At 37.1% G+C, this 19,552-nt stretch overlaps 2 protein-coding genes across 7 annotated transcripts in view; both read right to left on the reverse strand.

The window, feature by feature from the left end:
- Rim (Rab3 interacting molecule) overlaps positions 1-19,552 on the reverse strand; it is a 500,966-nt gene that overhangs the window by 110,342 nt on the left and 371,072 nt on the right. For 5 of the 6 annotated variants that reach the window (XM_083129798.1, XM_083129799.1, XM_083129797.1 and 2 more), the window contains exon 5: positions 18,058-18,277. The exons of the other annotated variant lie outside the window; for it this stretch is intronic. In XM_083129798.1, coding sequence (XP_082985924.1) covers positions 18,058-18,277 — 220 coding nt within the window. The remainder of the gene's footprint in view (positions 1-18,057; positions 18,278-19,552) is intronic. 6 annotated transcript variants of the gene reach the window in all.
- Positions 1-19,552, reverse strand: part of botv (exostosin like glycosyltransferase 3) — a 607,246-nt gene that overhangs the window by 58,732 nt on the left and 528,962 nt on the right. The gene's annotated exons all lie outside the window — the stretch shown is intronic.

A 19,552-nucleotide genomic window follows, 5' to 3' on the forward strand; every position in this document is an offset into this window, starting at 1 on the left:
CTGATGGACATTTTGATTATATTCCCACTTTTTCTGAAGTGTCTGTCAGATGTGAAAAATTTGATCTGTAGTTGTTCTGTTACATTTAAATCCACATTGATAATCACCTATAATTTCTTTAGCATATGTGGCTAGTGTTGTTAAGAGAATGTTAGATAATATTTTATATGTTGTTGAGAGTAAAGATATTCTACGGTAATTATTGCAGTTCATTTTATAACCTTTTTTAAACACAGGAACAATTATGGATTCTTTCCACTGTTGAGGGATTTATTTTTATTCCATATTAAACAAATTAATTTATGAATTTGACATATTAACGAATTTCCACCATATTTAATTAACTCAGCTGGTATTAAATCAATGCCAGGTGCTTTGTTATTCTTTAGCCTTTTAATAGCATCTTTAACTTCAGTCAAGTTAGGTTCTGGAACTAAAGGTTCTGCTGTGTGGACTTCATTTACTTCTGATTTATCTCCTACATGAACATTTAAAAGGTCATTAAAGTAGCTCTTCCATCTATTTAAAATATTGCTTGGGCCAGCTAAAAAAATGCCGCTTTTATCTTTTATCAAGTTTACTTTAGGTTGCCACCCCTTTCTAAATTCATTTACACCTTTATATAAGTCTCTCATATTTTTGTTTTTGCTATTTGTTTCAATTTTGTTAATTTTGCTTTTCAAGTAATCTCTTATTTTACTTCTAAAGGTGCGGTTAACTTCTCGCTTTATTCTATTATAATTGCTTAGATTTGTATCATCAGAGTTATTTAACCATTTAACCACCTAAGTCTAGCCTGATTTCTTATTTCTATTGGATTATGACATTCGTTATCAAACCATGTCTTACTTTATCTTGGTTTATGGTATCCTATACTTCCCTTAGCTGCTGATTCTATTGCATTACGTATGTGCTCCCAATTCTTATTTATGTCTGTTTCATTTATATTTTCATCATCATTTAAATCCTCAAAAACATCAAATCTATTTGACAATTTAATTTGGTAATCTTTCTTAATTCTTTCATCAGTTAATTTTCCTGCATAACTTTTAGATTTTGTTGCTTATGATTTATCACTGTGAATCTTTCTCTTAATTTAGTAATTACTAAATAATGGTCACTGGCACAGTCAGCACCTCTATGTGAACGAATGTCAATTATACTAGTATGCCTTCTCTTATCAATGAGAATATGATCTATTTGATTATGAGTTTTACCACCTGGAGAAGACCAGGTATATTTATGGATATCTTTATGTTTAAGTGTGGTACTTTTCACAATTAAATTCTTTAAGGTTGCAAAAGTAATCAATCTTATACTATTATCATTACTTCATTCATGAAGACTTTCTTGATCATCCTGTGCTTGTGCTAGGCATAGAAAAGGGATAAGAAATGCCAACATAATTATTGGTATCCTCTGAAGTTGTTTCCTATAGGTCATTATTCTTTCTGAAATAATAGGAATGCATTCATGAGTGAAGAAAATGTTTCCTTCTCAAAAGCTGAAATTTGAGTAATACATTTTCATCATATTTCTAATTGTTGTTTGTTGCAAGATGTGTTAACATATGTAAGTTAATCTGATAAGAAAAAATACTTGATGCGAGGCTAATCTTCATGCATATCATGCAATGTTCAGTACAAGATTTAAACCTGGCTCAGCAAATTCCTTGCTCGAAATCTGAACTCTGCACTTCCAGAGCCAGCTCAATCTTTCGAAAGTGAGCTCCAACCATCTTGCCTTGCAAAAGCCTTTCCGTCGCCTGTTGTGAAAGAATGAATGCAAGTGAATGACTTTGAATGATACTTTACGAGTTGAAATTGAATTGAAATCTCTGTGCATGATAAATGTTTGTAGCCTTAATTTATATTACATGTGACTGCTTTCTTTTTCCATGGGGAGAAGCGTACATAAAGTTGGAGATGCTATTACCAATCGACAGGATATATGAGAATAGAATTTTGTGTAATATTGCTTTTAAATATCATCGAATGATGTATTCTGAATGAAAGGGACAATTTGTTCTTCCGAGGCCCGAATTTCATTTAATATTGGCATATCCATATCTTTATTATTTATGGTAATTTCTACACTGTTTGTTTTATCATTTGTGTCTGATTTGACAATATAATTTTGTGTAATGAATTCCAAATTTAAGTGTTCTTGGAAGTTACAGACTTCATTGTACAACGGTTCACTTCCAATCGTATGATTTTTGATTTTCATAAACGACTGCATCTGACACACAACAAAACTTTAAATTATCACTCAGTGGTATATTATTAATAATTTGTGGTTCTACAACTTCATTTTACATTTCCATGTTTCCACTTTGGTTACATGTTTATGATTTAAATTCGTACATTGTCTCCAGCAGCACACAAATAAAATGACAAACATAGTGCATATTACAATTGTTGTCATTACTATACCGGAAAATGGTTTTCCAAAGAATCAAAAAGCACATTTGGATTTCGAGGGGAATAAATTAGTATTGAGCAGATTTGGAGTATAACACATTCCAAGAAAACTTTTGATGTATCCATCAAATTGGCTAATCTGATAAAACACACATTAGAACTGGACATTTACCTGCTAAACTCCTTTCTCATCATCTTTGAGTTGTGAGACTCACACCTGCACCGACAGACATTCCACAATATATATTAGGGCTGAGTCGATTCCAGTGGTATTATTGGAAGGTATTGGTTATATTTCATTTATCGATACCAGCTGATACTTTTCCAGCATTTTGGTTTTATGCGTGGTTTGCAAAAATGCCACCAGACACTTTCAGAGTCTCATTAAATTTGGAAATTATCCAAAATTTAAAGTTTCCATTTATTTTGCATCAGAATTGCATGAAAAATTGTATTTTGTGATTGTATAACACATATGTTGATATTCTGATGTAATTCTGGAATATGATGAAACAAAACTCTGGTAAATTGATGCTTATAATTGGAGTGAAACACTCACTCAATAATATCAATCGATATTTTAAAATTTCAATTGTCACAATTTTCAGGTATTGGAATTGGTGTGAATCTGTAAGAGTACTGGTATCAGTATGACCATTGATTCAAAGTTGTATTGGCTCAGCTCTAACACACACACACAGTTTACCAATCAACCACACAACTCAGAAAACTTCAGGATTTTATTCACACTTGGGGTCTTCCTGATAGTCTGACTGACTCTACTATAGTCACACTTATCCTACAGATCACTGCATTTCTACTTTTACATACTACCCAATACTGGAAGACCCATTGTGTCCAGTCATAATTCCCCCAATGAAAGACACCAACCAGTTCCTTCAGAAAATCAGAATGGGCCCATCCAATATGGACCTCTTCATAGGCAAACTCAAAGAAGAGTGCCTGGATACACAATCCTTGAAACTCCCCCCCCCTCCCCCTGGATCCATTTATTGATGACATGTTCATGCTTCTGGACACATGGGGAACCCTTCCTATCCAATTTACAAAACCAACTTAATGACTTACTGAAATGACATTCAACCAAGTAGACGAAGATTCAACAAATGCCTGTCTGCTGATTTAAACGTTCATTTGATTAGTTAGCATTCACCACATGATCATACACCACACATTACAATGCTCCAGAACATAGTGCAAATGATACAGACACCAAATACACTACTTGACACCAAATCAACGAAGTAGACGAGTCAATGTTGCACCATGTAACCAATTAGATGTGCAAGTGCAGAGAGAGTCAAAAAGGGCAGCGAACTAGATGGGGCTACTGTCACCAATGAACCTGACACAAGCTCCACTTAGTACTTGTCACCCAATATCACCCTGACCTAATCGAAACCAGTTACGCCCTATATTCCCTCCTCCCCATTCTCAACAGTGATCCAAACATCAGAGACTACTTTCTGACAAGTCCAAGGTTGTTATCAACTGCCGACCAAATCTCAAAATCATCCTGGTCCACAAATAGTCCAGCACCTTGCAACCAACACCCTGCCTTCACAAATGCAACTTCAAATCTGTCCAGTTCTCATCATTTCTTCTACTTTTCAGATTCACATTGCAACAGGCAACTCTTCTCTCCACCCAAAAGAAACCTGCCACACTTTGAACCATATTGATATACTACCCTGTAACTTCTGTGTTAGCTTTTACCTGGGAGAAATTTCCACAGGTCTCAGCCTCAGGATCAACAACCAACAACTTTCCACCCAAAAACCTGGAACTGACTGATGCCATTCACATCAATAGCACCTTCAACGATTGCTTCTGGGTAGCGATCATCCATACATTCAGTTCAGTCTACCATCACCTCAGTATGAAAACATTGGGAATGGGCTTTCATATGAGCCTTGAGTACAATCATATTAACTGGCCTAAATGAAGCCACTCAGTAACTCTCCCAACCAACTTCAGCCTCCACCAGTCTCACTACATGCCCACATACCCCCTGCACCCACACTGTGCCACTCGACAGATTGCTTGTTTTGACAAGCCTGGTTAGAAGACCATGTTATTCTGTACCAACTATATCTTTGTTCTTCACTTGGCAACCAACACTGTACTGTGTACCCAGTTGTTTTAAATACTCCATTCAGTAAAAAAGAGTTGTAGATATTCCATTACGAACCTAAATATTCTATTCACCTTCTCAAGTAATGCGTGTAACTTGGAGACTGCAATAAGTTTTTGCTTAGAAAAAGGAACTGGGTATTTAGATATTTACTTTACCAAACCACTGTACAGGAATTATAACTTTACACACATAAAAATAACAACAAAATGGTAGAATTTGGTACTAAGTGTCATTCACAGAAACAAAAATTATTGACAATTTTACTGATAAACCAATATGCTTAATCAGTGATTACTGATGTCATACCGATTAGGCTGTTCTATCTCTAACTTCAAGTATACCTTACTACACATAATAAACAGCTGTGGTAGACTGATTACACTAATCTGTTTTGGCTAATGTCTGTGTGCACATATATTTTCATGGCAATAAAAATAATTATCACAGGATATTCTTAATTCCAGAAATAGAGAAATAAAAGACTTACAAATACCATATTCTTTGTTCATAGCATTTTTATGTTTGCTAAGAAAGAATGACACCATTGTCATGAGTGTAATATTAAGAGCAGTGTCACTATCACAGCTATTATAAGTGGCTTCTATTGTTTAGTTCTGAGGTAATACAGAAGTATATCAACCAATGAAATTGGCAATGAAGGGGTGTCAGTCCATACTTTTGATATAATGCAATGCTTGCAATATCAGAGTGTACACTCATTTTTCTAAAATAAATTTCCTAACTTATCCAGTTCTTCCAGATAATGTCAAATTAATTTTCAAACATGTCTTTAATGTTCTAACTTACTTAAGCACTATTTACATGCAGATTATTCTATAGTCTGACAGTATTGGCTAATATAAGCATGTAAGCATATCCGAAAAATTACCAATAATTTTACTGATCTGTTCTATAGATGAATAGCCTGTAATTTAGTATCTGCCATTTTTGTTATTATTCTTATGAATATAAGTGTACATATACAATATATTCATATTCATACAATTCACAATTTTGTAAAGTAAATTTCAAAATTGTGAATTGTATGAATATGACTATATTGTATACGTACACATATATTCATACAAATAATAACAAAAATGGCAGATACTAAATTACAAGTAAATGTCTAAATACGGAGTTTCTTTTCAAAGGCAAATCCCACTGTAGTCACCTGGTTATGTAATTTAGTAATGGAAACAAATGAACCATTTACTTTTTTCAAGAAACACTTGCCAATAATAATTTGAATTTTCTACATTTAATATTCTTCATTTATATCAGACCTATTCTAGAGGATAATACACCTGTCTGAAGCTTTGCATGTAATGGAACTAAGAAACAAGTGATAGGAATAGTACATTATAGATTTGTTGCATCTAAGGTGCACTTTTTTTTTTATTTTGGATGTTGAAAATTTAGGTGCACCTTGGATTCGATGGTGTCTTGGATTTGAGTATATGTGTATAAATATACCACAGTATTACTGAAGCTCTAAAGGGTTGAGATATCCAAATAATGTCATCAGTACTTCTCAAGATTACCGGCACTGTTGTATCAGAATCCTATTTAGAAAACAATGGTACTTTAGTTATGATAATGCATATATTTTTTATTTTCAAAGTACACATACAGAGTATCCCATAAGTTTGAAACCATAGCTCAAGTTATTAGACACAATATCAAATGTTATTCAATGTGTTACTGCCATGATCATGATCTCTAGCACTGTGTGACAAACAGGTTCTCTAGTGCTACTTATATTTTTGGCTCAAGACCTGCTTAGTTCATTTTTGATTGGGTGATATCTTGGTCAGTGCATTGTGTTCCATCACGTCACTCATCTAATTTTAACATCTGCTGGATGAACATTAAAATTTCTGAGCTCCATTTGGATTATACCCTGCCTCAGTCATACCAAAGGCGAGAGTGTTAACCAATCATTTATGCAAAGGATGTCCAAAGTAATGATATGTACTTTCAATTGAGGCATATTTTGAAGTTTAACTGAATTCACCAGAGTGTACTAGTAGCTTTAAAATGATGTCAAATTGAGACTTTGTGTGGGCCATTAAAAAATAAGGTTACAAAATCACTATAAGCAAAAAGTAGGCCACACTGTCACAAACAGGCACGTATCCAGAAATTATTTTTTGGGGGGCTAAATAACATTTGTATAGGGGTATAGATGGAACCTCACAAGTGTAGCTATATTTAAGGCCAGTGTGGTAATTGGGTGCTAAAACAGGGGATCCCAGTGTGGTAATTGAGTGCTAAAATGGGGGAGGGGGGAGAGGTTGGAAGGAAAGTTTACTGTGTCTTGGTAGACAAGGTTTAGCATTAAGAGGCCATAGTGAGGGGGCAAAAAATTGGGACCGACTGTCCCCTAAATCGTCGCCACTGTTTAAGGCTTCCATTTTTATAAGAACGTGAAATCAGGACATATTTTACCACTTGACTCATCTGTTGCAATGAATTAACATTTTGTGTGTGTGTGTGTGTGTGCCGAAACCATCTCAGTATGCATGTGTTTCATTTGTCTGTTTCTTTTCATCAGACATCAACACATCTATGGTGTCTTTGACTGTTTTTATGAAGGTTTTATACACGGAATGGGCAATCCACTCAACAACGCGAGATTCAAACTGTGGACTGCAAAGTGGACGCAGACAGCACTCGGATACATATATTTCTCTCTGCTTCGAGCCTGAACACCACTTATGTGTTCTGTGCTCCCATGTTTGCACATCTTATCAAAGCCAAAACTCACCAAATTGTTCATATTCAGGCCTAAGCACTCGCAAGTGTTCAAAATTGTCTTTGTCACAGCTTCAGCAGTCATGACATATATCGGCACGAAAAAGAGGAAGTCTTCTTGTATACAGCTGGATTGATTTTCTTTCGAAAATCGTTGGCACACCACTGTTTTTCTCGGACATGTTTTTTGTAAAATCAAATCACCAGTATTATTTCGTATTGGAGATTGAAGTAAGATGAGTTCTTGTAGCAGGTTTGGATAGGATCATTTAGGGTGTTGTCACCCGCCTTTGCACCTAATCTTAACAAAGACCTAATATCCCATCCTTGTGACTTGGATCTTCAGGACTTAGGAAGATTTCGGTCCGAAAGGATGTGATATATGTCATTTGTAATGAGTGAATCAACAGCAACATTTCACACCATAGCGACACAAAAAGCTGCACAAGTCTGTGTTAGACTTGTGAAATCATCATGCGACATGGTCTGAAAGTCCCTTAGTAGGCCACTGTCATCATCACCTCGAAGTAGCAGCTCATGTTGACCACAGAAGAAAAATGTCTTGTCAATCAGTGGGAATGTGGGAATATTCACTTTAAAGATCTTTGATCTCTTCAGCTCTTGATCCAAACTAGCACTACACTGAGGCTCCAAGGAGTTCCATTGTCATCAATGTCTTCAGCTTTGGACTCAAGCTGGAACTAGAAGTAGACTTCGGTATTTTATGGGAAACTGTGTCACTAGTCCTCTTCATTTACAAATCCCATATAAAACTGTCAATGGGCACTGACTGATCACTAATCCACTGTATGAACTGTCACACTTATCCCTGAAGTTTCATTAACTGATTCTGTTGCACAGATCAACTGGGAAATTCAATCCTCAAATTTATTTCCTCATTATGTTCTGCAGATAAAATGTTTTGTTAATATTGCCAGTAGTTCGACTCCACTTGCTATTCAAGAACGTTTCCTTTTTTGGTTTTCCAGAGAATAAATAACGTAATGAATCATCCTACTCGTAACGCTACCTTCAACAGTGCTTTGTTGTGCAACTTCCAAATGCTGACACACCTTTACACTATGTTCATGCTTGCTGCGACAATACCGAAAGCGCAAGAAAAGTTTACATGCAATATTATAAAAAACAGGGTTACAGAACATTCTCTGTCTTGCCTCAATAATTATTCCTCACCTTAAATTATCGTCACATTATTTTAATTCACACACACACACACAAGAAGCCAAAAACATAATAATTTTATCTAGTATAAACTGAAAAATTTCCGGAAGTGGGTGGGGGAGGGAAGCCCCTGATACCCACTTTGTATACATGATATTATCAATAACAGGGTTATAGAACCTTCTCCATTTTGCCTCGATAATTATTGCTCTCCTTAATTTACCGTCACATAATTTTAATTTACAGACACGAGAAGCCAAAAACTTAATTTTATCTAGTGTAAACCAAAAACTTAAGGGGGTTCTCGAGCCACCCCTCTGGATACATGCCTGCTCACAAATGCAGGACACAGTCACATTTAACCTTCCGGGATGCATCCTTATTTCACTTCCGCGAGCAGTCGCATGTTGTACATTTTACAACATATGCAAATTAGCTGCTTTTTTACAAGTTTAATTTATCCTGTATTTCTTGACTATATATTTTTATGTTTTTACAATTATATTATATTTAATTTTTTTATTATAAATTGTTTTAATTTATTTTGCTGGGTGAGATTATTTCATTAATTTTAGAGGCACAGTACACAGTGGTTCTGATCCAATTTTAAACTATAGGTCCAGTCCTGATTAGCCTATGTGTGCCTAAAGTAGACTTAAAACATCAATTCTAATATTCTATTTTATTATTTTATATCGGCGACAAGGTTTTTTCAAGAAAACAAAAGAATTTACCATCCACACACTGTAAGCAAATGTTTTCTTGAGAATTTTATGCTCAATATTTTCTTCACTCAGGACACTTTCACTTTAATCTAAATCACTAATTACACCTACATCGTTCTCCTCGCCTGAAGGTTCTTGAAGAAATTGTTCTATTTCACTTGTATCTAATCCATATGACATGCTGAATAAAACAAAATTGCTCGCAAAAAGTAAGACAACCAAAAATAAAATACTACATGAGAAGGCACGTGTTGTAAAAAGTACAACATTCACTGACATTCATTGTTCGAAACCTTATTTGCCACTGACAAACCTTTAGGGAAGTTACTTGAACTTATGGAAGTGGTGGAGGAGAGTCAAAGCAAAGAATAGACACGGGTGCCACGATGCACGATAACAAATGTCTTCGTTATTAACAAAAGAACAATGCTGTTGTAACATTTACAATGGTGTGCATCCCGAAAGTAAAAAAGTAAAGTGTTCCCCTGTGCTTAGCACCACGCCATGAAGGCGTATAGGGGGTGTGGGGGTAACGCCCCACACTTTCTTGATTCAGTCGTGAGTGAGGGTGATGTGATCAGCATCACACCCCTGACCGCCTTTACCCCCCCCCCAGGGTTTCCCCCAGGTACCCATGTTATTCGACGCTGGGTGGGTGCCGGGGCTGCTTCCATCGTTAGAAAAATTCCCGGATTTGAACCGGCCGGGGATCGAACCCGGGACCTTGAGCATGGTAGTCAGACACGTTACCGACTGAGCCACCGCGGCCACTAAAGGTTAAGTAAAAATATTATTGGGAATTATTAGCAAATAATGTGAAAATAATATATTTTCAGTTCAAAAATAATTTCTTAAATGCATATTTGAGTACAAAATACCCAAGTTATTAATCAATAGCAGTACAATATGTGTTTCAAGAAGGAGTGTGAAGGATTGTACATTCTTGGTCAGGATGGGTTTAGGGAAGGGAAAAAATTCAGGCATTCAGGATGGGAAATGTTCATAGTTTCCAAAAACATCCGGTAGTTTCTGATATGGGAAATGTTCCAAAAACTGGTATAATCTCAAATTTTAAATCATATTTTGCCCTGAAGTTTTTGCTTCACCCTTCCCACAGATTTTCAACATTTACAGCATTGAAAAAACTTCACAATTTAAGCACTTTAATGTGTGACAATATGAAATGTTCTGTTTGTTTAAGTCAATTTTCATGTGAGATAGCCTAATTGGGACTGGGCCATCAGTTTTTAAACTGGGATCCGAAACATTGTGCGGCCTCTCCGATGACATAGTGGTAACGTCATCACCTTGTAATCAAGGGGTCCTGGGTTCGATATATGGTTTGGATCCACTTTAAACTGTAGGTCCAGTCCCAATTAGCTTTCCTGTGCATAAAGTAGACTTAAAACAACAAACCAATCAATCAATCAAAAACAAAACACTGCGCAATGTGCCTTCATTGGGAATCATGCCCAGTAAGTTACATAGTAACAGTTCTACCTCTATGCCATCAGGGCGGCCCAATTTCATGACTGTTTTGGATCTTGAAAATTGAGAAGTCATTCCATGAAGTCAGGATTGGCATTGATTTTTTTTATTATTATTTTTATATTTTTCAAGAACCAGTAATAACTGCGCACACCCCTAGTTTCAACCAGCAAGGGGTCCTGGGTTCGAATCCCGGCATGGGCATGGATGTTTGTGAGTGTCCATTCATCAATTTCATCATATCATCACCCATCCCCATCTTCGCAAATTAGCCAAAAGTGGCACAAAAAGCAAAGTAAAATCAAGCAAATCAAACAATCAACCATCAAGGAGTCATTTTTCCCCAAACTTTTATCATCGAAAGACATCACATTCTTAAATGTGATGCCCAAAATGTAGGACACTTACGATTTCTTTCCCAATGCTCCAGGATGCTAGATGTATGTCTAAAATTAGGACATATTTTGAAAAAAGAGGGCTACCATATGCTGTTGACTTATCCAGCTGTCACTGATCCTAGAAGACCAATACAAATTCAAGACATTGGCCAAAACCAGAATGTGCCTGGCTATGTAATGAGTGAACTAACTGCATCAAGATGGAATATGAGCATGTACTGTAAATGTCAGGAGGTAAAAGCAGTTCCCTTGCAGAGCCAATATGAGCTATGGGGGTTGAGTCAGGGTTAGACCTGAATTTGGGAGAATCTGAGGCTACAGCCCATGGCCTCCAATGCAAAGGCAGTTCCACTGGGGGAAAATTAACTTTAACTCCTTCATGAGTAAATGTAGGTGGCAAATTCTGGTCGAATATTTTTCCCCCAAGTTATCTAATATTTGTGACCATTTTCAGATCCCTATGTTTTTATCATGAAAGAACACATTGTCAGGACTTTGCACCAGGGATGTAGCTAGGTTGATAAGTTGGGGGGGGGGGGCAAATGTCAGACATTTCTCTTTCAAACCATTAAGAAATTTAACAACAACCAACATTATGAATGTGGGTATATATATATATATATATATGAATATGAGAGTGAGCTAGAGAGAATGAGAGACAGACAACTCTCATATACATACGCGTGCCACTCACCCTTGTAAGCAGGATGTTTTTCTGGGGTAGGGGTGTAGAATTGTAAAATTGGATAATGCACTCTAGGGGGTGAAAATTGTACTCAGAAAAAATAGCAATCGTGGCTAATTTTAATGGGGGTTTTCTTGATTGAGTTGGCGTTTTAAGCCCACTTTTTGCACAAAAAAATGGTTGATTGAGACTGGACCTACAGTTTAAATGGGGATCCGAACCACTTGTGATTCCACTAAAATCCATACGGGGATCCCTTGATTACAAGCAGCGATGCTGCCACTGCGCCATCGGGGAGGCCAGTAATGGGGCTTTGCTTGATTGATTTATTTTACTTCGCTTTTCTGCCACTTTTCGCTAATTGCGAAGATCAGGATGAGGGATGATATAATGAAATTGATGAATGGACACTCACAAACACCCATGCTCAGACCGGGATTCGTACCTGGGATCCCTGGCATCATAGCATGATGTGCTAACCACTCCATCATGGGGGCGGCTAATGGGGTTTTTCATTTGCCACTTTCTTTTTCATTCTTAGGTTACCACTCCAATGACAGTTTACCTTCTCTTGGAATTCAAGGCTTAACATTGAGAGGCCATAGTGCGGGGCCAAAAATGGCAAGGAGTGGGGGGACTGCCCACACACACCCCTAATCACTGCCACTGGGTCTTGTAATTTTATTTACTTTACGTCGTTTTGCTCCGAATTTAGGTCAATTGTGACGACGAGGATGATTACATGGAATAAATTTAGAGATTGTGGGAAACACCCACAGTTGTACCTGGGCTTGAACCTGGAACCGCTGGTCGTGAGATCAGGAGCCCAGTACTAAATGCCCACGGCCCCTGAGGTAATACCCTTGAGTACGTAATAGCATGGTAGAACGTCACAGTTCTAAGCAGTGAGTTCTTCTGACAGCCCAACACCGAACAGCGGCATATTTATTTTATTTGTGAAACAAGGTTTCTACCGATTTTCCATCATAAACTATCTCTGGAGAGAGTACATATTCATGATTCTTTTGTGTTGAAGCTGACAGAGACAAATTTGAGGGTTTGCCACCCCGCGCACTGGCATTTAGGATGTAGTGAAGAAAGATGAAATGAAACGGACAGACCATTGGCGAAAGAGAATGGGATACATCCCATACTTTTTGCCGTCAGCATTCAGGAAGTCAGAAGGTCCACTGGGTTCTTTTCCACCCTCTTGTGTTTACAACCACTGGAGGGTTTTTCTGACATCAAGATGAAACTGCCTTCCGAGTTTCTCATACTTCAGTACTACAAAGCACGTAGTGCTGTTGTTTCTTAGAGTAATAAGCAGGGGTGAAGATTTATAGACGCTAAAAGCTTTTAATACGGCAGGCAAATAGACAACAAAAATGATGAAAATGCACGTAAACACTTGATGGCACAAGTATTGACTTGATTGTTTTGGTATTTTATTGTATATTTCTTATTTTTGCATCACTTTATTTACATTCGGTTAATCACAACAAATATGATGAATAGTAGCTAGATGACATTGATTATAGCAAAAATGCTTTATTCAAAGATAATAAGAAGAAGAAGAAGAAAGAAAAAATGTGAATTTAAGCATATTGCAGGGAAAAAACTTGGAAATTGTGGATACATTTGTTTCATTGTTATCCTCCCCTTTTATTCCTATGCTAATATCTAGTTCTCAAAAACTCTGGCTTTAATCGCGGTGTTGAGGACAAATGGCGATAAGATGAAAGGACAATCACAAAGCAACATTGACAAGACAAAACAGAACCCGTCAGGTTCACATATCGGAGCCTCATTAATCTGCAGCAATGCAGTCCACAGTGTAGTACGTGGAAGAAAGGTTGATACTTGAGTGGCCTCCGTAAACACCATTCCCTATTTTAATTAATATTGGTGGTTTACTGTGGTACAGTAAGCGCACGTGTGTGTGTGTGTAACAATAAGTAATCATTATGCAATATTAATAACCATGTTGGTTTTGAGAATAGAATTTTACTAGAAATGGATGTTGTCTGTTATTTCAGTTTTCATAATGTAACATAGATGCCGACATAAGCCTTGAGTGATGTATACTTGCGCCAAGATAACCGAAATATTGGAAACATTCCATTCCTCTTTCTTTCACCCTGGCACTTACATGCTAGGGTTTCAATGGGAATATAACTCCAATAAATCCTCTGCTGGGCATCTCATGTATATAGTTTAAACCAGAATCGAACCTAGCACTTTTTATTTTGAGGCGATCGTGTTACCCACTGCCCTTCGGGGAGGTCCCTGTCTGGTTCTGAACTTCAAGAATGATGACGTTGGATGACAAATTTTACATGCATTTATGGAATAATTTTGTAAAAAATAATCTTGTCTGTGAGTGTTCTAAATATTTGATGGCACTGGATATAACAGATTTCGCACAGTTAGTGGCTAATTTCATTTTTATACGTGAACCGAATGTGTCTTTTTATGCACCCAGCGATGGTACTTTCCTTCAGCCCACTTTTACAGTTTTTAAAAAATTCCGCTTCCAACAAGTAAGTGTAATACACTATGAAGCCAGATGCCCCATGCTCTAACTCTGGTCAGGCATGGGTGTACCATGCTTGTCCCATCACCATTTCTTCAGTTCATCATTCATCCTCACCGCCGCAATTAATGAAAAGCAACGAAAAATAACCAACCAATCTAGAAGTGGAATTAAAAAATGTTCTCTCGAAATTGCACAAGTTGAGTACACTGACCCATGGGAAGAAGACTGGCTAATTTCCGAAGATAGGGATGAGTGATGATATGATGAAATTGATGAAACATCCCAAACATCCATGCTCAGGTTGGGATTCAAACCCAGGATCCTTGGGATCATAGCACGATTTAGTGCATACCTCGTTATATTTCATACATGAGGGGTGGCTTTTTCTTCATTATAGCCATGTGATAGCAGCAATCCCCCCTAAAGGTTTATCTTGCAACTTCTATCACATGCACCACACTATAACTGTCTCCGTAATCTGAGACAGGAATGAAAATTGTGTCCAAAGAGCTCCGGAAGGAGTGATGTAGATCCCGAGTGACATCTGTTACCGCTTACTAGTCATTTGGCCGAAATTTTGACCTGGCAGGAAGGGAAGGTGCTTCTTCAAAAGACCTCCGAGTTCCCTTAACGGGATGGGCTATAAAATCATTAGCAGCAGCTCCTGCGTTGCATTTGTTTTCGACAGGCAAGAAGTAGAAAAATGAGTATTAGAAAGACAAGTCTTGCTTTGGCGTTCATGTGGCGGGAAATTTGGGAGCAGTATTTCAAACTGTAAGCAAACTTTACTGAAGAACAATTTTGCAATATTTGCCATTAAATTAAAATTTCCAATAAAATACAGAAACATTTGTCTGGGCCACGTAGACATTTGTGATGCCCAGTGCCCCCTCGGGCCCCCCCTAACGACGTCCCTTCTTTGCACTTTCATATTTTCCTCAAGAGATGTCATTTGAAGCATGATAGAGCAGTGATTCTAGGGTATGTGTGGGAAAAGCTTGTTTGTTGCTCAATCTGTTGTGAGAAAAGTGTTGCATTTATTACTGTGTAACTTTGAAAATTGTTTTTTTCTTCTTCAGTGATTCTGATTTCACAGCTAGTGACCAGGAACTACAAGGCAGTCACGATTCAACAACTGACAAGGAATTTTCAGATTCTGAGATGACCAACGTTCATTGTGAATTATTTCTTAGTTGCAACGACAAGCTTGGGACGTCCATGGATTTCCACAATATCCATGGATGTGAACTGGACATTGTGGATATCCTATGGATGCCCCTTGGAGATGTGCGCTGTATGGAATAGTACATGATGCATCATCCTGGAAAAATGCATATCCAGTCATGCAAAGACCTGTTTACTGTAATGTAGCATCCTGTTCAAAACCATGGAGAAAAATCACTGAAAGGATCTAGAATTATCGAAAGTGGCACTTTTAAAATCAGCGGCCAAAGAATGGAATGAACTTCCTCCCTCCACAATGTCCCTCCCCGATCCTAGCATACTTAAGAATGAGCTAAAGAATCTACTGTTAGATGAGCAATCTCTCTCTTCAAGCTCCCTTGAATAGCGTTCTTAAACTGTCTTGCAAATCCTTGACAAATTCTTAACCACATTGTAACATATTTACCTATGCATTCTTCTATTGTACACAAAACTAATTTGTATGAATCTCCTACTCATAAATGTAGTGTGTGGGTGTGTGTTTTTCTTTATTTGTGTCTCTTCTTTTTATTCCATTATTGTTCTGGGTACCTGGAGGAAACTCTGTAGCATAAAGGCAGCCAGGGGTGTGGTGATGATCACATCACCTCCATGTTAGACCATGATCAAGAAAGTGGTGGAACCCTAACTCCACACCCCCTATACAGTATCATGGCCTGGTGCAAAGCACAGGGGAGCACTTTACTTTTTATTTTTTAGGTAACAGTAGTATAAGCCGGAGACGGATTTCTTAAAATTTACAGGAGAAAAGACGAGAAAGTACTTACGGAATTGCGTTCTTGGGGACTTTCTGAAGCCGGGGAAATTGTTTTTTAGAATCGTGCAACGTATTTTGCCTGTAAATAAGGTATTTTTCGTCAATCATGCATCTCCGTTGTACAATAGCTCGTGCCGCCATTACCGTCGACTACGTGAATCAAATGTTCCATGCGTTCGGTTATGTAACCCCCTCACAGTGTAGCAACCACGCGGAAGTTTGACAAGATGACGTGTAAGCGGGTTTTTTTTTTTTCAAGGTAAGGTAAGACTCTAGTTTACGTCCTTTTCCTAAGGAATACGTGTCATATATCGTTGGAAAGCTTATTTTATAAGGAATTCAACAACGTAAATCCCAAAGCGAGCAAAAATTTCCTGAAGGAGTAAATCGAGAAAAACCGATGTTGTCCGGATATGCGCAATTGAACGTACTGAGGAATTTTTTAGATGATGAAGCACATATTTAGGGGTGAAATGAGTGCTAATGGAACCTAACCTAACAGGCCTAACCTAACCTCGTAGGCATACCTCGATCCCGTGAATGGATAGTGGGGCTATCGTGAACAGAGAATTCAACAACGTAAATCCCAAAGCGAGCAAAAATTTCCTGAAGGAGTAAATCGAGAAAAACCGATGTTGTCCGGATATGCACAATTGAACGTACTGAGGAATTTTTTAGATGATGAAGCACATATTTAGGGGTGAAATGAGTGCTAATGGAACCTAACCTAACAGGCCTAACCTAACCTCGTAGGCATACCTCGATCCCGTGAATGGATAGTGGGGCTATCGTGAACAGAAAGTGTAAAAAGAAAAAGGTACTTACCCAAAGAGATGCGCAATTGAACGTACTGAGGAATTATTTAGATGATGAAGCACATATTTAGGGGTGAAATGAGTGCTAATGGAACCTAACCTAACAGGCCTAACCTAACCTCGTAGGCATACCTCGACCCCGTGAATGGATAGTGGGGCTATCGTGAACAGAAAGTGTAAAAAGAAAAAGGTACTTACCCGAAGAGATGCCGGGTGCCGCACCACGATCGCGCACCGCGAACGCAAAGAAGCAATCACCATGCAGATAAGGACGTAAAGTAGAGTATAGCCTCAATTTTCGCTTCAAAACCTTTCGTGAATAGTTTGTGCGGCATTTATCGGTTCATAAGTTTGGAAACACTGCACATCAGCTGACGATACTGCATATCAGCTGACGATAGACAACGTGAGTCAAAATTTGAGCGCCGAATTAGCAACGACCAATAAATGATTATAATGTTAAAAATAACGCTTTTTTCATGGGAAAAAAAGTTATCCCCAGCTTGAAAAATCTTCCGCTATGCATATGAGGTAAGTAGCAATGATTTCTATTTGAAAACAAACGAGTTTAATGTGTCTCCGGCTTATACTACTGTTACCATCTTTTACTTTACTTTGTAATGTAGTTGCAAGTTAAAATTGAATTTGATATCTCCCTATGAAGGAAATATAAACTACTGATTTGATAATCCCATACCATGCCACAGTCAGAACCATGCTCCATTGACATATGGAACTAGTGGATTTGTTGCCAATTCTTGTCAATGCTATGGTCACTGAGCAGGAACTTGTAATCACAATCCATTCCTGCTTAAGATTTAGGACATGTGCAGCATTTCAGTGATTTGGTTATGGTTTCAAACTTCCAAGACACTCTGTTTGCATACATAAAATTTTAAAAATTCCTACCTGGCCTGAGATGTCCTACTGTATCAGCTATACTTCCCTTCTTCACCTTTTCGATAATAGCACCAAATTTTCCATTTTCTAATTTTTTCCCACCTACAACTTTGAGTCCTAATATTACAGCACTGGAAGCCGGCCCGACCCCCTCTCGAACAGTCTTCTTTAAGATCATGTGACCTATCATTTTTGCCCCATCTGCACTAGGTTGCCAGGAGACTGGATGCTAGAAAAAATAGATAAATAGATAAATAATAAGCAAAAATGATTGCATACTACTGAACTGCTGGTGCAACTTTGATATTGATGCTGGTTGAAATTACTAATTTGTTGGTGAGTATGTCAAAAAATTGAAGACAAGTCAAAGAAACTCTATTAACTACTGTAAACTATGAAAACGAATTGTGCTATTTAAACTTTTGAAGAGAAAATAAACAATGCAATCATCATAAACTATTGAATTATCAAAAACTAACTGAAAACTGCTGTGATGACTAATAAATATATATAATTAACTTTTTATTAATACACAACCATTGTTCAATGCAATTATATATCATCAATATCAAAATTTAGCTGTTATTGCAATGTTCCAGACTTGAATATTAATTACTGATAGAGTTATTTAAAAATAATTAATTTTAAGTCACTAACCACATCAATGTCTGAATTTGTCCTAAACAGTACCCTCTTTTCATAAAAACTAAAACTTTTACATATATTAAAAAAATAAAAGAAATCAAAACACACAGTTTTTTTTAAACTTTACCTTAATATCACCAGGGGCCGAATCATGCAAGTCCTAAATTTAAAGAAATATATGAAAAGAGGCACACAATGCATTAGAAAAGGACACACAAAGCACCATTTTCAGTTCCAGCAAAGCTTGGCAAAACAGCTAAGAAGTAGAAGAAGCAACAAAAGCATGAATTATGAAAGTGCAGCATGACTTCATAATTTCTTCTTTAAACAGAAATTGGTAAAAGGGGGGGGAGAGGAAGTGCAGCATCACAGTGCATAAAGTAAAAAATAACAAAAACAGGCTTAAACTCGGGAAAATAGAAAACTTATTGCATTGGTGTCAAGTTTGTGTTCTGTGCTTAAAACAATATGTAATTTGTTTAAAAAAAATCATTAGTTAGCTCTTACTACCATTTTCAACTTATAAATCATTTCACACAGGTTAACATTATATTGCTACTGTATAGGGAATAATACTCAGGTATGTAATTCTATTAGGAAACTACAGTAGTATGCAACTGCCTACATTAAAAATTCTAAACTCTAATCTTCTCAAGAACTACTTCATGCAGTTGTGCCCAAACATGCTTTTTATACTTCCAGAACAAGTATTGTGAATAAAATTTACCTCCATTATTGACAAAACAAGATTGCAAACATTTTTACTAAAAAAAATCATATGTGCAATATTTCATAAATTATCACTGATCTATGACGCACACATGTAATAAATTAAATTTTAATTGAGACTGCAACATAT

Source organism: Lepisma saccharinum, chromosome 10 (assembly GCF_977018435.1).
Source record: "Lepisma saccharinum chromosome 10, izLepSacc3.1, whole genome shotgun sequence".
Classification (NCBI taxonomy): Eukaryota; Metazoa; Arthropoda; class Insecta; order Zygentoma; family Lepismatidae; genus Lepisma; species Lepisma saccharinum.